Source organism: Martes martes (assembly GCF_963455335.1).
Source record: "Martes martes genome assembly, chromosome: 7".
Taxonomy (NCBI): domain Eukaryota; kingdom Metazoa; phylum Chordata; class Mammalia; order Carnivora; family Mustelidae; genus Martes; species Martes martes.
Window position 1 is genome coordinate 86,943,721 of NC_137894.1, and position 20,107 is coordinate 86,963,827.

General features: G+C 34.7%; 1 protein-coding gene across 11 annotated transcripts in view; it reads left to right on the forward strand.

Annotated features, from left to right (window-relative positions):
• MIA2 (MIA SH3 domain ER export factor 2) overlaps nucleotides 1-20,107 on the forward strand; it is an 86,427-nt gene that overhangs the window by 33,357 nt on the left and 32,963 nt on the right. For all 11 annotated transcript variants that reach the window (XM_080809094.1, XM_080809097.1, XM_080809098.1 and 8 more), the window contains 8 exons: nucleotides 3,434-3,505; nucleotides 7,092-7,202; nucleotides 8,213-8,284; nucleotides 9,147-9,251; nucleotides 13,753-13,875; nucleotides 15,929-16,034; nucleotides 18,461-18,507; nucleotides 19,282-19,372. In XM_080809094.1, coding sequence (XP_080665220.1) covers nucleotides 3,434-3,505; nucleotides 7,092-7,202; nucleotides 8,213-8,284; nucleotides 9,147-9,251; nucleotides 13,753-13,875; nucleotides 15,929-16,034; nucleotides 18,461-18,507; nucleotides 19,282-19,372 — 727 coding nt within the window. The remainder of the gene's footprint in view (nucleotides 1-3,433; nucleotides 3,506-7,091; nucleotides 7,203-8,212; nucleotides 8,285-9,146; nucleotides 9,252-13,752; nucleotides 13,876-15,928; nucleotides 16,035-18,460; nucleotides 18,508-19,281; nucleotides 19,373-20,107) is intronic.

The window sequence follows — 20,107 nt, forward strand, 5'->3', positions numbered from 1 at the left end:
TGATTCTTTTTACTTTGTTTTAATTTCATTTCTTTATTAATTTTTTTTCTACTTTTCTTTGCTTTATTTTACTCTTTTTTGTTCATTTTTTGGGATGTGTACTTAAATCATTGAGTTTTACTTTATACTTCCTTTACACTTTCTGCATTAAAGCTACAATTTACTTTGGCTTTCATTAAAGCATATCATCGGTTTGGGTATGTCATGCTTTCTTGATCATTCAGTATAAAATATTTTAAAATTTTTGTTAGAAACACTCTCTCTTCTTAGAAATACTAGTTATTTGGTAGGGTACTTATTAATTTCCTAATAATAGGAAATTCTCTCTTCTTAGAAACACTAGTTATTTGGTAGGGTACTTATTAATTTCCTAATAAATAGAGATTTCTTAAAATTTCTTTTTAATTAATTTTTAGCTTAATTTTACCTAATTCTATTTAATTCAGAGTATATGGTCTATGATTTCAGTCCTTTGTTCTTTGTTGAGACCTAATTTATGACTTGGTGTAAGATTGATTTTGGTAAGTGTTTCATGTATGACAGAAATACATATGTTCATTACCCTTGTGATGTAATACCACTTTTATTTACCCTAGTTATTGGTATATAAATATAAAAATTAAGTTTTTGTTACTTTTAAAATTCATATTATCTATTGGTTATTGAGCGAAGTATGTTTCCCATTATGATTATGCATTTGTTTTTCTCTTAATTTTTTGTCAATTTTGTGTATATTGAGGGTATGTTAGGTGGATACAGATTTGGAATTGTTTTATCTTCCTAGTTAGATTGAGCCTTTTATCATTATGAAATACCCCTGTTTTATCTTTAGGAATTTTTGATTTTGTCTGATATTAGTGTAGCTATTTGGTAAGTATTTGCATGGTAGATCTTTTCCCATTAGTCTACTTTTAACCTTTTTATGTACTTATTTTTCTGTTGTCTCTTTTAGAGATAGTGTACAGTTGGATGTTGCTTTTTTAAATTAGTCTAAAAAATCTTTGTGTTTAATGGACTATTACTTCATTTGCATTCCATGTAATTTCTAATTTATTAGGGCTTAAATCTATCATCTTAACTATTTCTATTTGACACGTATTCCATGTTCTTTTTTCTCTCCTCTCTTATTTTTTTTATGAAAATAGTTTATTTTTTATTACTTCAGTATTTTCTATATCAGTGGGTTTGTTACTTATGGATTATCTTATAGTCTTTTAATGATTATCTTAGAAATTGCAACATGTACCCTTAACTTACTAAAATCTAATATAAGTGAATGCTGTTACTACTTACTGGATGATGTAAAGATCTTGGAATACTGTAATTCCACTGTCCCTTTTTGTGCAAGTGCTACTGCACTGTATTTTGATTTTATATTTGTTTAAACCTCCAAGTCATTTTATTACTATTTGAAATCTTGACCATTTATTTGGATTTACCCATATGTTTATTATTTTCATTGCTATTTATTCTTTCCTTCATTTTCAGCTTCCTTCTGGGATGATTTTCCTTACTTCTGAAGAATACCCTAGTCTTTCCTTTTAAAAAAAGGAGAGAGAGAGAGTGAGTGAGAGTAAGAGAGAGAACAGGGGCAGAGGGAGAGGAGAGGAGAGGAAGTGGGAGAAGCAGATTGCCCTGCTGAGCAGGGAGCCCTACATGGGGCTGGGTCCCAGTCATGACTTGAACTGAAGGCAGAGGCTTAACCAACTGAGCCACCCAGGTGTCCCATCCTAATCTTTTGTTTTGTGGAGTATACTATTGATAAATTCAGTTTTTTGAATGCTAAGTTGGCAATTTTTTTTTCATTTTTTAAGATTTTATTTATTTGTCAGAGAGAGAGAGAGAGAGCACAAGCAGGGGGAGCAGCAGGGGGAGAGAGAGAAGCAGGTTCCATGTTGAGCAAGGAGCTGGAGGTGGGACTCAATCCCAGGACCCTGGGATCATGACCTGAGCTGAAGGCAGCTGCATAACTGACTGAGCCACCCAGGCGTCCCATATTAACCCTTATTTTAATGTCTTATTGAAAATTCTTTTATTTTTTTAAATTTATTTATTCGAGAGGGAGAGAGAGGGAGAATAGTGGGGAGGGGCAGAGGGAGAGGGAGAGAGAATCTTAAGCAGACTTTGTGCTATATGTAGAACCCAAGGCAGAGCTCAATCTCACAACTCTAAGATCATGACCTGAGCCGTATTTAAGAGCAGGGGAGCTTAACCGACTGTGCCACCCAGGTGCCCCTGACTGAAAACTCCTGTTATTTGTATTCTTCAAAAATCTGTTTCTCCTGCTCATTTTTTTTTCTTGGTTCTTAGTCAGATCTTGTGTTCATCAGTGCCAGGTTATATAAGAGAAAAATTTGAAGCTGTGAGTGATGTTATCTTTCTCCTTGAGGGTTTACTGTTTCTTCTCATAGGCAGCTAGGTTGAGACATCAGAAATCATAGATTACTTTGATTACAGATTAAAATGTTTGAAACTTTGGCCTTACTTCAGGGATCATTCTCTTTCTGGTTTAGACTTTCTTATAAGGTAGCCAGTGTGGGTTGGTATTAGTTTCTGCTCAGTTTCTTGGCCTATCATCCTCTGCTTTTGGGCAGGGAGAAGGAAATGTCAAATGCTAGGCTTGCTTCTCTAAGAATTCCCTCTTCTATCTCATTCTGTGGATAGCTGTCTGAAGCCTTCCGACATATCCTATTTTTCTGTGTGTTTTTGTCCATCTCTTTTTCTTCTTCTTTTTTTTTTTTTTAGATTTTATTTATTTATTTGACACAGAGAGGCAGCAAGAGAGGGAACACAAGCAAGGGGAGTGTGAGAGGGGGAAGAAGCAGGCCTCCCACTGAGCTGGGAGCCTGATGTGGGGTTCAAACCTAGGACCCTGGGATTATGTCCTAAGTCAAAGGCAGACACCTAACCAGCTGAGCCACCCAAGTGCCCCGTCCATCTCTTCTTGTTCTGGCAAGAAGGGTATTCCAAATAACCTAGGTTTCCATTTAATCACTTAAAAAAAAAAAAAAGCATTGAAATAAGTGTATTTTGCCAAATCTTATAGCGTTGTATGTTTCATATTCTTTGTTTTGCATGTTTAAAGATTTTATATTGCCTGCTTGGTGTATTTGTTCTATGATTTGAATTACAAGGGAAAAGTTCTGATGACCAGTTTGTATTAATTTCTCTTTAATGAATAGGCAGACTTGGGACAGTTCTCTTAGTCTTAAAGGTGAAGTTCTGTCATTTGTTACTCAGGCTAGGGTATTGTGGTATGTTAGCTGCCCTGGCTCTATTATAGTGTTCATATCTGAAGAACTTAAAGCTAAGTAAATCAAAGTAAATTAAGGATACACGTGGAAGTGGATTTTGTCTGCATCTTAGACACCTCTCCAGATAAATTTAGAATAAAATTTGTAGAGTTTTTCCTTACAGTGTTGCTTTCTTTCAGTGTGAAGGCTTAGAATCGTCTTTAAAGGATGCCAGTTTTGAGAAGGAGTCAACAGAAGCACAAAATTTGGAGGTAAAAACAGTACCTATAATTATAAAAGCTGGGGTTAAGATTTTTACTAGATATCATAAACTTTAAGGAAAATGTATCTCCTCAAAATTATTTTAAAAGAAATATGAAAGAGCATTTCTAGATGTTAAAACTTAAAGAAAAAGTTAATTATAGGAAATGGAACATTAGGTAACATAAAATATTTTTAAAAATTTGAACTTTGCTTGCTAACTTGTTTTGAGCGAGGCATATTCAGTTTACTGGAACCTAGGGCCTTATAGAAGCTCTTTATTTTTCATTCTTGGGAATGAATTGTATTAAGTAACCGTTCCTTTTTTTGATTCCTATTGCTCTAGAAAGGAAAAAATAGAAAGATTCATTTTCATAAATTTAGGAATAGTTGGCAGGAATAAATTATGTAAATTGTGGCAGTACGTGCCTTTACTTCATCCCCATTGTATTAGGAGCTGACTAGAATTAGACCAAAGATTTATATTGTAAGCAGTGATGTGCTGGTAAAGGTTTAATAGCTGGCTCTCTGAAAAGCAGGAGTCCTTGTTTGTAGCATTTGCTTGGTTTTATTTTGTAAATACTTCCAATTTAAAGGTATCAACATGATGTCACTGAATGTAGGGTTTGGAAGAGATAACTTATAGTCAGCTCTCTTGAGCCAGGTATGATTTGGCTAGTAATAAGAAGGAAAATAATAAAAATTTGTCATTTAGCTAAGCTATAATAGATTAAGTAAATGCTATTTGTTATTATTTAAAGATGGAAGTATTGTCAGAAGCATACTAATACTAAAGTAGAAAACAATGGATTTTGTACTTTTGGTATATGTGTTCAGACAGTCCAGCTTGGCTGTTAATCAATCACTGATGTCTGTAACCATCAGAAAGTCTATTATTATAACACTGGATGTTAACTAACTGGAATTAAAATAGAAATTAAAAAAAAAAAGCTATAGATTATGTCTCAAAATTTCCTCGTAGAGCCCAAAGGAAGTTATAAATTGAATTCCAAATGGAGTAAATTTCTTAATCTTTTCTTTCTTCATTTGTTACCTAATAATATCCTCAAGAACTTGTTGAAATTGTTTTATTTACTGATCTTCTGTTTTATCTTCTCTTCCAGCAGTAACTTAATAGTTTGATTAAAAAAAAAAAAAAGAATCACAGAAGGCATTTAGCCTAGTAACAGAAGAGCAAAAACTGGACAGAAAAGGCATTTATTCAAGTTTGGTAGTATTGTGGATAAAATAAAACACACCAATTTATTCTTAAGGCATTGAATTTACATTATCTAGCAGGAAAATTTAAACGAACATTTTAGAACTTTTTCTCCAATTTTTATAATTTTAAAAAACTTGTGATGTTTATTTTTAAGCTTGGTAGACATAATATAAACTATATGTGACATAATTTTAAAATTTGATGGTTGACTCAGTAGATAAAATCTAAACAGTACAGTAATTTTGATTCAAGTCAGGGAATTCAAATAATCAAACAACCAAAGTTGGGAAATACATATAAACAAGTTTTTTAACCACTGTAATATAGTATGTACTTGTTCTTTTTTTATTTTGGTCTCTATTAAATTCTTTGAATCTTTTGGTTTATTTTTTTTTAACAAGTTTGTTGAAGGATCACAAATATCAGAGGTATGTTTATTACAGTATTTAAAATCCAATTGGAATGATTCAGCAACTAATCATTTAAAATGAAAAAGGTCCAGGGGCGCCTGGGTGGCTCAGTTGTTAAGCATCTGCCTTTGGGTCAGGTCATGATCCCAGGTTCCTCGGATCAAGCCCTGTGTTGGACTCCCTGCTCAGCAGGAAGCCTGCTTCTCCCTTTCCCACTCCCTCTGCTTGTGTTCCTGCTCTCACTGTTCTCTCTGTCAAATGAATAAATAAAATCTTTAAAATTAAAAAGGTCCCAGAAAATAATTCAATGCAGAACATTATTATGAAGCAGTCTTGATTATTTTTTGAGTTTATTTTTTATTATGTCTTTAATCTTACTGAATCAGACTTATTTCTCATTTTTTTCCTTTATAATGCTCTAGAACAGAGGTTGGCAAACTATATTCTGGGCTCTCCACCTGTTTATTTGCTTTGTTTTTTACTATAGTTGATACAAACATTAGATTAGTTTCAGGTATACAGCATAGTGATTGAACATCTCTATACTTTATGCTATGCTCACCACAAGTATAGCTACCATCTGTCAACATACAATGCTATTACAGTCTCATTGACTGTATTTCCTGTGCTGTATCTCTTATTCCCATGACTTAATTCATTCCATTAATTGGAAGCCTGATCTCCCACTCACCCATCATTTTGCGCATCCCCCTCACCGTCTTTCCTGTGGCAACCATCAGTTTATTCTCTAAATTTATAGGTCTGATTCTGCTTTTTGTTTATTTGTTTTGTTTTTTTAGATTACACATATGAGTGCAATCATTTAACATTTATCTTTCTCAGTCTGACTTGTTTCACTTAGCAAAATACCCTCTAGGTCCATCCACACTGTCACAAATGGCAAAAAAAAAACAAAACCCAACAACAAAAAAAAACAACCAACCATCATTTTTTATGGCTATGTAATATTCCATTGTGTATATATACCACCTCTTCTTTATCCATTCATCCATCGTTGAACAGTTATGTTTCTTCCCTATTTTTGCTATTGTAAATAATGCTTCAATAAACATAGAGATATATATATCTTTTTGGATTAGTGTTTGTTTGTTTTTTTTTTGAATAAGAAGTAGTGGAATCATTGAATCATATAGTATTTCTACTGCTTTCCACAGTGGCTGTACCAGTTTATATTCCCAGCAACAATGAATGACAGTTCCTTTTTCTCCACATCCTTGCCAACACTTGTTATCTCTTGTCTTTTTTTTTTTTTAAAATATTTTATTTATTTATTTGTCAGAGGGAGAGAGAGAGAGAGTGCACAGACAGACAGAGTGGCAGAGGGAGAAGCAGGCTCCCCGATGAGCAAGGAGCCCGATGTGGGACTCGATCCCAGGATGCTGGGATCATGACCTGAGCCAAAGGCAGCCACTTAACCAACTGAGCCACCCAGGCGTCCCTCTTGTCTTTTTGATTTTAGCTATTTTGACAGGTGTGAGATGATATCTTATTGTGGTTTTGAATTGCATTTCCTTGATGAATGATGTTGAGGATTTTTTCATGTGTCTCTTGGCCATTTGTATGTCTTCTTTGGAGAAATGTCTATTTGGGTCCTCTGCCCATTTTTAACCAAATTGTTTGGTTTCTCCATCTGTTTTTGTAAATAAAATTTTATTGGAACACAGCCATGCTCATTCATTTACATGTCTTTGCATTCTTACTACATAGGCATATTGGGACAGAGACTACATGGCCTAAAAGCCTAAAATATTTACTCTCTGGCTTTTTGTAGAAAAAAGTTTGCTGACCCCTGCTAGCATTGCTATTATTTAAATGGTATAAAAATGTACAAATATGTAAACTAAATTTATTTGATTTATAACACACGTGTTTGATTATACTTGTCTGGTTTATCATAACCCAGAAGTCCTATTCTTGTCTTATAAAGTTGGCTTCCTTTTTTAGATGGTCTATGAAACTCTGAACAAGACTAAATCTGAACTTGAGGATGAAATACTTCTTCTGGAAAACCAATTAGAAGAAGAGAAATCTCAACATTCTGAACAAGATGAATTGGTAAGGTTTTTGTTAAATGAGGAGACTGTAGGAAAAGGAAGGTTACTGAATTTTAAAAAATTAATAGGTATTGGGGTTCCTGGTGGCTCATTCAGTTAAGTGTCCGACTCTTTTTTTTTTTTTTTAAGATTTTATTTATTTATTTGATAGACAGAGATTACAAGTATCAGAGAGGCAGGCAGAGAGAGAGGAGGAAGCAGGTTCCCCGCTGAGCAGAGAGCCCGATGTGGGACTCAATCCCAGGACCCTGAGACCACGACCTGAGCCGAAGGCAGAGGCTTTAACCCACTGAGCCACCAAGGCGCCCCGTGTCCGACTCGTGATCTCAGCTCTGGTCGAGATCTCAGAGTCATATGTTCAAGCCTTGTGTTGGGCTCTGTGCTGAGCATGGAGCCTACTTAAAAAAAGAAAAAAAAAAAGGTATCAGTTAAGGTATTGTATTGTATGCATTCTAAAAAAATCCAAAAAATACAGAAAGCTGTTAAGTAGAAAGTAAAAATTTCAAGATCCACTAGCTTTTTTTTTTATATGTTAGGGGTTACCATTACCATGTTAAGTATCTTGCATATTTTTAGAGAGATTTTCTATATGCACTATGCAGTAGCTCACATAAATAAAGTTGAATAATCACATACATGGTAGATATTTTTATTATACTCAAAAGGTATTTTGAGAACATTTTAACTTTGCTTTATTTGTCATTTATTTTAAAATCTGTTATAAGGAAGATCTAGATGGGTGTGATTATTTAGTAAGATATGTCAGTGAACTTAATCTTGAGCTTATATAGCTTAAACATCATGAAATATTAAAGATGAGATGAAATATTATTGCTGTCTAACTTTCATATAAAATCTCTAAGCATATGGCTGACACGTTTTCTTAGAGTCCTCATTTTTTTTTAGTAGATGTATTTAGGTTAACAATATAGCTAAGGTATGTGGTGTCTTAGAAGCTGGAGAGATTTTAGTAAATAAATACTCATTTATTGATCGATGTTGTCTTTCCAGATGGTGGATATTTCAAAAAAGATACAGTCCCTAGAAGATGAATCAAATTCTCTTAAATCACAAGTGGCTGAAGTAAGTTGAATTAGCCTAGAAGGTCTGTTGGTTTTGAAAATCATTTTAATTTTACTGTTTTATGTGTTTTTTTTTTTAAAGATTTTATTTTTTATTATTTATTTGACAGACAGAGATCACAAGTAGGCAGTGAGGCAGGCAGAGAGAGAGAGAAAGGAGGAAGCAGGCTCCCTGCTGAGCAGAGAGCCGGATGCGGGGCTTGATCCCAGGACCCTGGGATCATGACCTGAGCCGAAGGCAGAGGCTTTAACCCACTGAGCCACCCAGGTGCCCCTTACTGTTTTATGTTTAAAGAAGAAGATGTAATACTAGAATTTGAGATATTGGGGTCTTAGATATAGTTCCCTTGTAGAAAGTACTTCAGGAAGGTTCATTTTTTTATTGGACAGATACTGAGTTCTTGCTATGTAGTGGTCATTGTTGGAAGGTGCTTGGCACTTAATTTTAGTAGACAAAATAGACAGGAAAGCTCTCATATAGTTTAAATTCTAGAAAGAGAGGCAGATAAAAAAAAGTTAACAAAATTTGCTACATAGTACATAAAAGATTGTAAGTGGTTAAATCCTTTATCCAAGGCCACATGACAAGTTCATGGCAGAGCCATGTCTGGACCCTGATTCTAGACTGGCCTTTTTTCTGCTACCCCACACTGCTTTTCCTATTAATATTGGTGTGTTTTTTACTTTAATTCCATGTTTTAGGGAGTATGTGTAAAAAAGAACTATTGTATTAAATAAATTAATAAATTAATTTTAAATTTAAATAAATTTAAATTTAAATAAATTTAAAATTTAATTAATAAATTAAAATAAAAAATAAATACATAAATTCTTATAAGCTTAATGTATTGTGTTTTACTTAGGCCAAAACAACCTTCAGAGTATTTCAAATGAATGAAGAACGACTTAAGATAGCTCTAAAAGATGCTTTGAGTGAAAATTCCCAGCTTCAGGAAAGCCAGAAACAGGTTTGTACTCTATAGGGACTTTTGAACTGTGAATATATAATTATAAATGTTCTGGGCATACTCATGACTGACCCATGCTAGGGGCAAGATTAGCCTTTTCCTGGGAAGCAGGAGAGCAGGACTACCTCCCGTATATCCTTTGGTGTCTCTTTTATATAGGGTGCAAATTGTATACTCCTGGCACCTTGTTCCTCCAGTAGTTAAAGTAATCCAGGGCAAATTTTAATAATCACAGCAAACAGCATTTAGTACCAACTCCTTAAAGCCGGACTGAAGGAAGCAAGAGAATTATTGAAGCTATGGGTCTGGGGCCTAAAGATAGAAGCAGTTCTGGTGGTAGATCAAATGAAGATTTAGCTTTAACCTTTTCCTTCTTTGTATATATATATATAGATACTCTCACACACCCAAATATATTTCCTGTCTCACTATTCTTCCAATACAGTGGAATTTTTCCGTGAGAAAATTTTTCATTGATTACATTATTTGCAGTTTTTTAAAAAAATGTTACAACTGAGCCACATGATGTGCTCTAAATGTTCTGTTTTACCCAACATTTTCTTTGCTCTAGGGTAATTGTTTTGTTTCCTATATACTTGTCTGTATATCTGTCTTCTGGAGATGCTGAATATCTTATTTATGCATTCAAGTGCTTTGTTAATATACTGATTTTTTTTTTTTTTCTTGAAGCAATCCTTCCTGGGGTCTTCCATCCTCCTGGTTTGATAGGAACTTGTTCTCTAGGTCTGTTACTGCTTCTGCTGTCCCGAGATTTCACTTCACTCCCATTGTCTTTCTTCTGTGTTGGATCTTTTATTTTCTCTATATAAGATATGCTCTTTTGTGGTTAATTCTCTTGATAAGCTTCTTGAGAAAGAGATGTAGATGCTAACTTTTTGAAAATTTACATCTTCTTTTTTTTAAGATTTTATTTATTTATTTGACAGACACAGATCACAAGTAGGCAGAGAGGCAGGCAGAGAGAGAGGGAGAAGCAGGCTCCCTGCTGAGCAGAGAGCCTGATGTGGGGCTCGATCCCAGGACCCTGGGATCATGACGTGAGCCGAAGGCAGAGGCTTTAATCCACTGAGCCACCCACGTGCCCCCAAAATTTACATCTTCTTGAGAACATTGTCATTTTGGTTGGATATCTTCTGAGTTGAAATATTTTTTTTTCTTGAAATTTTGACATTATTGATCCACTGTTCATTTTCCAGTACTGCTTTTGAGAACTCACATACTATTTGGATTCCCAGATCTTTCTTTGTGATCTGCTCTTTTCCTCCCTGGAAGCTTTTAGTATCTTTCATTGTTTCTGTTTCTCCAAAATGTCATGATGATGTGTGGTGTTTTTTCATACATTTGTTGGATACTCTTAGTTTAGAAACTCTTGCTCTTGACTGAGTTCTGGGAAATTACTTCTTGCTTTTTTGGGGGATTGTTATATGATTATACAATAATTATTTGAAGATGTCCTCTTTGATTTCTTTGTTTATATGGAAGTTTTATTGACTTATTCTTCTATATTTTTCACTTTTAAGTGTTCTTTTTGTTTTGCTTATGCCTCTTCTTAATTTATGCAAGCCATGTTCTTATCTTGCTGATTTTATTTTATTTTATTTTTTCTTTTTGAAGTGTTTTTCAGTTCCCTGAGTTGTCTTGTTTCCTTTAGTTTCTGTGTTGGTTGTGTCTTTTATCTAAGAGTTTCTTTTTAAAGTCAAGTATTAGGTGATTCACGGCAGTCTCCTCATTTGATAGTGAAACTCTCCATGTCTAATTGGAAGCTCTGTGTGTGTTATTGGGAGGCTCTTCTATAGGGTAATCTGCCTAGGATGTTTCATTGGAAGATCCCCAATTGTTGGCATTTGAAGACCATTTTCCATAGGGATGATACCTCCTCATTCCTTTTTGAGAGGTAGAAGCCCATTTGCCAACAGTGAGATGAGCAGCTTAGAGAGGTAAGGGTTGTTGGTTTGTCACTATTTAGTAAGTCATCTTTCACTTAATACTTGTATGTTTTCAATATTTTACTCACACTTTCACCTGGGGCATGTGTCTGAGAGTTTCATATTCTGCCTCTCTGGAGAATAACTTTCTAAGCTTTTGCCAGATGTGTATGTATGTGTAAGTATGTGTGTGTGCGTGTGTGCATGCATGTGAAAGATGAGAGTGGGAGGGAGGGATGAATGGAGAGTAAGAATGTGTGTGTATGTGTGTATATTTATATATGTGCAGGGAGAACACGAGGGACTTTCTAACTTTTTTTGTACATACTTTCAGGCAGTCCTTCTCTTTTCAGTCCCACTTATACCTCTAGTATTAGTGCCCCCAAATTATGAGCATTTTGTGTTGTGTTAAATCAACCTGCATTTGGACTTTCCCATCTTCTGAGTAGATTTCAGCTTTGCTGGTCTGCTAAATCTTTTTTTTTTTTATTATTATTTTACTTATTTATTTGACAGAGAGAGAGATCACAAGTAGGCAGAGTAAGAGGGGGCAGGCTACCTGCTGAGTAGAGAGCCCGATGGGGGCCTTGATCCCAGGACCCTGAGATCATGACCTGAGCCAAGGGGAGAGGCTTAACCCACTGAGCCACCCAGGAACCCCTGGTCTGCTAAATCTTTTACTATACTTCATTCTCTTTCTACATTTTTTTTTTCGGAGAGAGTGAGTTGGAGGGAGGGGTAGAGGGAAGATGGAGAAATCTTAAGCAGGCTCCAAGCCCAGTGGGGAGCGAGATGTAGGACTCAGTCCCAAGACCCTGAGATCAGGACTGGAGCCAAAATCAAGAGTCACTCAACCAGCTGGGCCACCCAGATGTCCTGCTACTTTCTACTTCTAGAATTACTTTTTTCTCATTGCTATTTTCTTTTTCCTTGTGGGTTTATGCTGCTGCTTTTTTTCCTTTTCCTAAGTCTTTTAGTAGGTTTACTTTCAATTTAGTAGATTTCAGGAGAAAATGGTGGTAAACCTTATTTAAAATTGCTCTGTTGTAATAAAAACTGGCCTTTTCTAGCTTGAAAAAATTTCATCTAGGTTGTCTTCTTTTTTTCTTTTTTTATTAAAAGATTTATTTATTAGAGAGAGAGGGGTTGGGAGGGGCAGAGGGAGAGGAAGAGAGAAACTTAAGCAGACTCCACGTTGAGTGTGGAGCCTGACACAAGGTTTGGTCCACAACCCGGAGTTCATGCCCTGAGCAGAAATCAAGAGTCAGATGCTCAATTAACTGTGCCACCCAGGCAACCCTAGGTTGTTTTACTCTTTCCACCTGCTTTCATGTAATTCCTTTTTAATCACAAACGTTTTTGAAATAAACTATTCTATATTCACTGATGTCATGTTCTAATAACACTCCTTCTCTAACTTCTTAAGATTGCATGCCGGGTATGCAGTTTCTTTCTTTTTTCTTATTTTTTTTTAAGATTATTGATTTATTTATTTGAGAGAGGGAGTTAGCTAGAGAGAGTGAGCATGAGCAGGGGGAGCAGTGGATGGTGAGGGAGAAATAGACTCCCTGTTGAGCTGAAGGCAGGTACCTAACCAACTGAGCCATCCAGGGTATGGATATTTCTTTAGTAACTCACTGGAGTCCACCTAATCAAAAATTCAAAATTTTGTCTTCAATCCTCATTTGTTTTTAGTCTGTTGGTGTCCTCTTAATTCTGTTATACATGTGTAGAAAAAGTTGTTTTCTTGTACTAAGAAATATGCTAATGAAGCCTTAGTTTTACAGAGAAATCCAATAATTACTGTTTGATAGAATTGAGTTTTAAAGATTTAATAAATTTGGACTTTCATATTTATATGGGCCATTTCTTTTGTGAATTGCTTGCTCATTCATTTTTTTCCTATTTTATTGACTTCTAAGATCTTTTTGCATGTTAAGGTTATTAATCATTGTTGCATATGTTATAAGAATTCCTTTCTAGTTACTTGTTTGTTTTTAGATTTTGTGCTACTTTTTGATTTGTGAAGCTTTTAAGTGTTATATAGTCAAATCTGTGTTTTATATCTATACTTACCTTTTGTGTCATGTTCAAAAAGTACTTCCTATAAAAGTATATACGTAAAAAAGATTGATTTTGCAGAATTTAATCTCTTCCAGATTAATGGTATCTCTGGAAGTTTAGTTATCTTAACTATAAAACAGCGCATGATTTTTTAAAAAAAAATAGGACTTAAGGGATGGTAAGAAATGACCAAATCTAACAAATATGTATGTTTCAGAAAGGCTTATATTTGCTATAAATTTAAAATATAAATCAGTTGAACAGTGTTTAAATGTTTCTTATTTTACATTGTCTTTCTTGAAAATTCTTTGAAATCAGGAGCCTGCCCTTTATTCCCTTCTTTCCTTCTCTCATTCTTCCCCACTTCCCTTCTCAGCAACACATTGTGTTGCATAATACCTATTAATGATACATCTAAATATATAAAGAAATTCCTCTACACGTAAATATGAAAAATAATGAGCTGTTTTTTTGGGGGGTTTGAACTTTAGTTTTTACAAGAAGCTGAAGAATTGAAAGAACAAGTGAATCAACTTAATAAACAGAAAATAGCGTTTGAAGACTTCAAAGTAGATGCAGAACAAGTTCTGTGTGATAAAGAAAATCAGATTAAGGTAAGTGGCCCTGCTGGTTTTAGTGACTGTGAGTCAGCTGGAATTTTGTACTAATTTTGAAATTTGAAAATTTTGTCTTAGCAGCTTTCACTTTTATAATTATTTGGTCAAATTTGAGCATGTGTACTTCTTTGGCATTCATTTTATTTTATTTTATTTTATTTCATTATTTTTTAAAGATTTATTTATTTATTTATTTGACAGAGATCACAAGTAGACAGAGAGAGGCAGGCAAAGAGAGAGAGGAGGAAGCAGGCTCCCCGCTGAGCAGAGAGCCCGATGTGGGGCTCCATCCAGGACCCTGGGATCATGACCTGAGCCAAAGGCAGAGGCCTTAACCCACTGAGCCACCCAGGCGCCCCAGTGCCATTCATTTTAATTTGTACCAGTATTGTCATTCTTGCTCCCAAATCCTCCTTGAAGACTTACAGATTTGTAACATATATTATATATTATGTAATAATATGTATTATATCTTTTATAATATATATCATATATTAGATATTAATAATATCTAATTCTATTAAGAAGAAATTGGAAAGAATTTTAGAAATTAGACAGATGAAATTATATGTACTGGCTGGATATCTGTAATACCTAGATTAGCTAGTGTATGTACTTTCACAGAGAATGAATAGTTTTCAAAAAATAAGTCTAATTGAAACTTGACTCTGGTAGAAATATAATAATTGATATTATGTAGTATTTGTTCACCTTTTCCTACTCCTTGTTTGCCTCATTGTAGCCCTTTTTCTTGCCTGCTCTTTTAAATCTTGTGCTTTCAAGCTGCAAATAGATACTCAGGTGTGAGTATTAAGTAATAAGATGTAAAGCTAACATTCTGTAATCTATGCAGTAAAGTGGAGGTTACCATCTTGAGACATATATATTTATGCTGTTTACGTTGTTACTAAGAATGTTTTGAAGATTCTAGCTTTAGGAGTTGTATGCATAATTTGGTATATTGTTTTATTTTTTTCCCTAAACTTACCCTACTGAAGAACTTGGGATTCTTCCTAAACAAAACAAGAATGAGATGCTAATCTCAAGTTCAGTCAAAGCTGTAAGCCATGTTATTTATGCCTGGAACACTCAAGGGGGAAGAGATTGGAGGGTGGAAATTATAAACCAGAATGGGTTTTTAGGTGGGTCCTTCCACAGAAATATATGGTACAGTCATTTTATTATGTATGATGCTAGAAAATCTTTCTTTGAGAAAATTCAAAAAGGACTGTTGGAAAGCCTGTAATGTAGCAATTCAGATTCTGTTATATATATTTTTTTCTTTATTTCAGTTGAACTCTTTAGGTAGTCATTAACTTGAAAAAATCAGATCTGTAAAATCTGTGATCTTTTTATATATCATGTGTCTCACTTGCAGATTTGGTTGACCTCACACAAAATTTACTCATTTAATGGCCACTTTGATTTGTGGCATGTGAAGAATGTCCTATAAGAAAATATTTTGTTACTTTATAGTCATGTGATGTATTTAGCAAAAATAGACTATTAAAAAGTAGGAATAAACAGGTTTGGTTTTTAACTTGTAAGGTTTTTTTTAAATTAACATATAATGTATTATTTGTTTCAGGGGTACAGGTCTGTGATTCATCAGTCGTACACAATTTACAGCACTCACCATAGCACATGCCCTCCCTAGTGTCCATCACCCAGTCATCCCATCCTCCCAGCCCCCTCTCCACTTCAGCAACCCTTAGTTTGTTTCCTGAGATTGAGTTTTTTATGATTTGTGTCCCTCTCTGGTTTGGTCTTATTTTTTTTTCCTTCCCTTCCCATATAATCCTCTGTCTTGTTTCTCAAATTCCTCATATTAGTGAGATCATATGATAACTTGTAGAGTTTAATAGTCAATAAATGTTATAGTTTTTGAGGGTATTTACATATCTTAATATCAGCTGGTGAATAACGGCTCATGTACTGTTATCTATATAGATTGATTTTTAAACTGTGACTGCACATTCAGAAGTTGTAAATCAGTAGGCAAAAGACATTACCCTCTTTCTCTTTTCTCCCTTTTTTACTAAACGTCAAGTCGCTGACTGAGCGCCTGATAAAGATGAAAGATTGGACTGCTGTGCTGGGAGAAGACATAACAAATGATGATAACTTGGACTTGGAAATGAATGAATCAGAAAATGGTATGAAATTGAGTGTCAAGTTGTGATTCATCCTCTTTTGCTAAAAATCATGAGTCTCTTGTATTTTCTTTTAGTTCCCTGTGTGCATCATGGTCTTTGTTTTGTTTTGTTTTTGGCTTTCAAGGGTTTGTTTTTTTTTTTAATTTCAATCAATTAACATAATATATATTATTAGTTTCAGAGGTAGAGTTCAGTGATTCATAAGTTTTATATAACACCCAGTGCTCGTTACAACACATGCCCTCCTAATGTCCATCCCCACCTAGATACCCCATTCCTTCACTCCCCTCCTTTCTAGCAACCCTCAGTTTGTTTCCTATGATTAAGAGTCTCTTATGGGGGTGCCTGGGTGGCTCAGTGGGTTAGGCCTCTGCCTTCGGCTCAGGTCATGATCTCAGGGTCCTGGGATCGAGCCCCGCGTCGGGCTCTCTGCTCGGCAGGGAGCCTGCTTCCTCCTCTCTCTCTCTGCCTGCCTCTCTGTCTACTTGTGATCCCTCTCTCTGTCAAATAAAAAAAAAAAATTTAAAAAAAAAAAAAAAAAAAAAAAAAAAAAAAAAAAAAAAGAGTCTCTTATGGTTTGTCTTCCTCTGACTTCATCTTGTTTTATTTTTCCCCTATGATCCTCTGTTTTGTTTCTTAAATTCCACACGAGTGAGGTCATATGATAATTGTCATTCTCTGACTTATTTTGCTTAGTGTATTATATACCCCATAGTTCCATCCATGTTGTTGTAAATGGCAAGATTTCATTTTTTTGATGACTGTGTAATATTCACATATATATACACACACCCCCCACATCTTCTTTATCCATTCATCTGTCATTGGACATCTGGGCTCTTTCCATAGTTTGGTTATTGTGAACATTGCTGCTATAAACTTTGGGGTGCAGGTGTCCGTTTGGATCACTACATTTGTATCTTTGGGGTAAATACCCAGTAGTGCAATTGCTGGGTTATAGGGTAGCTCTATTTTCAACTTTTTGAAGAGCCTCCATACTGTTTTCCAGAGTGGCTACACCAGTTTGCATTCCTAAGAACAGTGTAAGATGGTTCCCCTTTCTCCGCATTCTTGCCAACATCTGTCATTTCCCGACTTGTTAATTTTAGTTGTCTGACCAGTATGAGGTGGTATATCTCATTGTGGTTTTGATTTGTATTTCCCTGATGCTGAGTGATATTGAGCATTTTTTCATGTGTCTGTTGGCCATTTGGATGTCTCCTTGGATAAGTGTCTGTTTATGTCTTCTGCCCATTTCTGAACTGGACTATTTGTTCTTTGTGTGTACCATGTTCTTCATACAATTCTGCTTTGGCACATCTTCTTCATCTATCACTAATACTCTCTCTGTCCCTCTCTCGCCATTCCTTATTATTAAGCTTCGGTTAGAATACTGCCTTTTTAGTAAATATATCTCTAAACTCCTCAGACAGACTTACAGCTTCTTTCCTCCATGTTCTTTTTATATATTGTACATTTTCACATTGCATCATAATAATTTCAGTGCCTGTTTTTCCCTGTCATGTCAGGTAATCAGATGAATGGGTGGGTAGTTTAAAAAATGAGTGTTATGTAGATGAATACCTTAGGATATTGGTTTTTGTTTGTATGTTTTAATTAGATGGCTCAGTACTTTAATCCTGTCCATCACAAATTGATATCACCACTGCTGGTTACAGTCTGGAAACTCAGGCAGGAGTTAGGTTCACTATAGCTGCTCACTGTATTTTCAAACCAGTTCTTTGACTTGAAAAAAGAATTTTTTGTTGACATTGCTGTCAACAAACAAAGTGGAAATTGCAAGATTGTACAAATTGCAAAAAGAGTACAGAAGTATTTTGTTTCTCTTTTACTAGTTTCTCCCAGGTCTTCTGACCTTTGTGTCTGGTCTCTTTTTTCTCCCTCTACCCTCTGCATAATTAATACATATTAAGGAGCAGAAGGTATGATTTTTTTTTTTTTAGAAATTTCTTTGGTGATACCATTAATGCACTGAAAGAAAACTATGTTCCTAAAGTGAATACATGTGCTTTGTTTTATTCTGCTTTATCTTACAAGAAGCAATTCCTTTTGTAATGAGAAAATGCAAATTTGTTTAATGTCCTTTTAATTTGGAGTATAATTCCACTTATATTTTGTATGCTAAAAGATTTCAAGAATAGTCGAGACCTTCTTATTATAAATTTGTTCTTGGAGTGAGTAGTGAAGAACCTCTTTAAATGAAATTGTGGTACTTTCAGTGCCTTATTATTTAGCTTCTTGGGAGCATGTCCAAGGCTATCCTGCCTTATATCAAATTCTTTATTGTAGCAAGAAGGGTGATTATAAGGCTCTAGTTGCATGAGCTAATAAAATCACTTGGATGTCTGTTTTGGAGTGTCACTGTTTCCCCAATTTATTGCGTTTTTTTAAATTTTTTACTATAGATAATCAACCAAAAGGAGCTTTGAAGACGTTGGTTCATGCTGCTAAGGTTTGCATTACTGCATAAATATAAAGAATATAGAGAAGGAAATAGAACTTAGGTTAAATCTGTATGTCCTTAGTAATTATCTTAAAAGCCCATTTTATAGTTACCACCATAGAAGCAATCTAAATTTTCAGAAGTGATCAGGATTTCTTTATCAATTGCTTCTTTCTTTTCTATAATAAGTTTGGAAATTCATATTGTTAATTTTTAGAATGTATCATAATATAGATTTTTAAAGTCTACACTAATGTTTTTGGATAAGGAATATATTAAAAATATTTAGTGTATTTTCTCTCATGTTTCTATCTTTGAGCATTCTTCTTCCTCTGATAGCAGTATTTTCCTATATTCCTGTTGCCCCATATCCTAATTTGAGAAGTAAATGCTAGGTTCACTTTCTTCTGGTTTATCCCTTCTCTTTTCCATTGTACTAGTGGTATCTTGATCTTTACTGAGCTTTGTGAAGGCTTGGTAATGTAGTTTAAAGGTTGCTTTAATTAAAACTTCTGTGTTGAAAGTAAATATAGTAAAAATAGCCACTTTTTAAGGATCAGTTATTGATCTTCTCTGTCTCTGTTCTGACATTTACAACTACTAATGACTGTTAACTTTTCAAGAAGGAAGCTGCATTGTTGGTTAATGCTTTCTAGGTGACAATTTCATCAGAGTGATAAAAGAACTTCAAAAGGTTGGGGTGGTATATTGAGATTTTTTGTTTTTCCTTTTTTGGTGTAACTGATTAATGTTTTGTTTTTTTCTCTCTTCCATTCTCTGAAGTTAAATACTTCTTTAAAAACCCTAGAAGGAGAAAGAAACCAAATTTACATTCAATTATCTGAAGTAGATAAGACAAAAGAAGAGCTTACAGGTAGGTTATCTATATCTTTTTATACAGAATGGTACTGTTAATTGAATCAATTAAAGAAAGGCCCAATTTGATTGTTTTTTTAACTTTTACTTTTGTTTCTGATTTGTGGAAAATTAGTACTGAGTTTTTTGCTTGTGGTGGTAAAGTCTGATTATCAGTTTCCTCTATATTCATATGAAATAAAAATAATGATATTGGGGTGCCTGGGTGGCTCAGCGGGTTAAAGCCTCTGCCTTCAGCTCAAGTCATGATCTCAGGGTCCTGGGATCAAGCCCCACATCGGGCTCTCTGCTTGGCAGGGAGCCTGCTTTCTCCTCTCTCTCTACTTGCCTCTGCCTGCTTGTGATCTCTGTCTGTCAAATAAATAAAATCTTAAAAAAAAAAAAATGATATTATTTAAAAAAATGTAGAACCACACTTATCTTGAATTTCAGTGTTATATGTGTGATATGGTTTTAGATGTTAAAAAGTAGCAAATTAAAACTGTTAACTTTTATTTTTTTATTTTTTATTTTTTTAATTTTATCTATTTATTTGACAGAGAGACAGATCACAGTAGGCAGAGAGGCAGGCAGAAAGAGAGGAGGAAGCAGGCTCCCCGCTGAGCAGGACCCTGAGACCATGACCCGAGCCGAAGGCAGAGGCTTTAACCCACTGAGCCACCCAGGCGCCCCAAAACTGTTAACTTTTAAAAGATCATCCCTTTGACCAAGTTTTACCAGAGATGGTATCCAA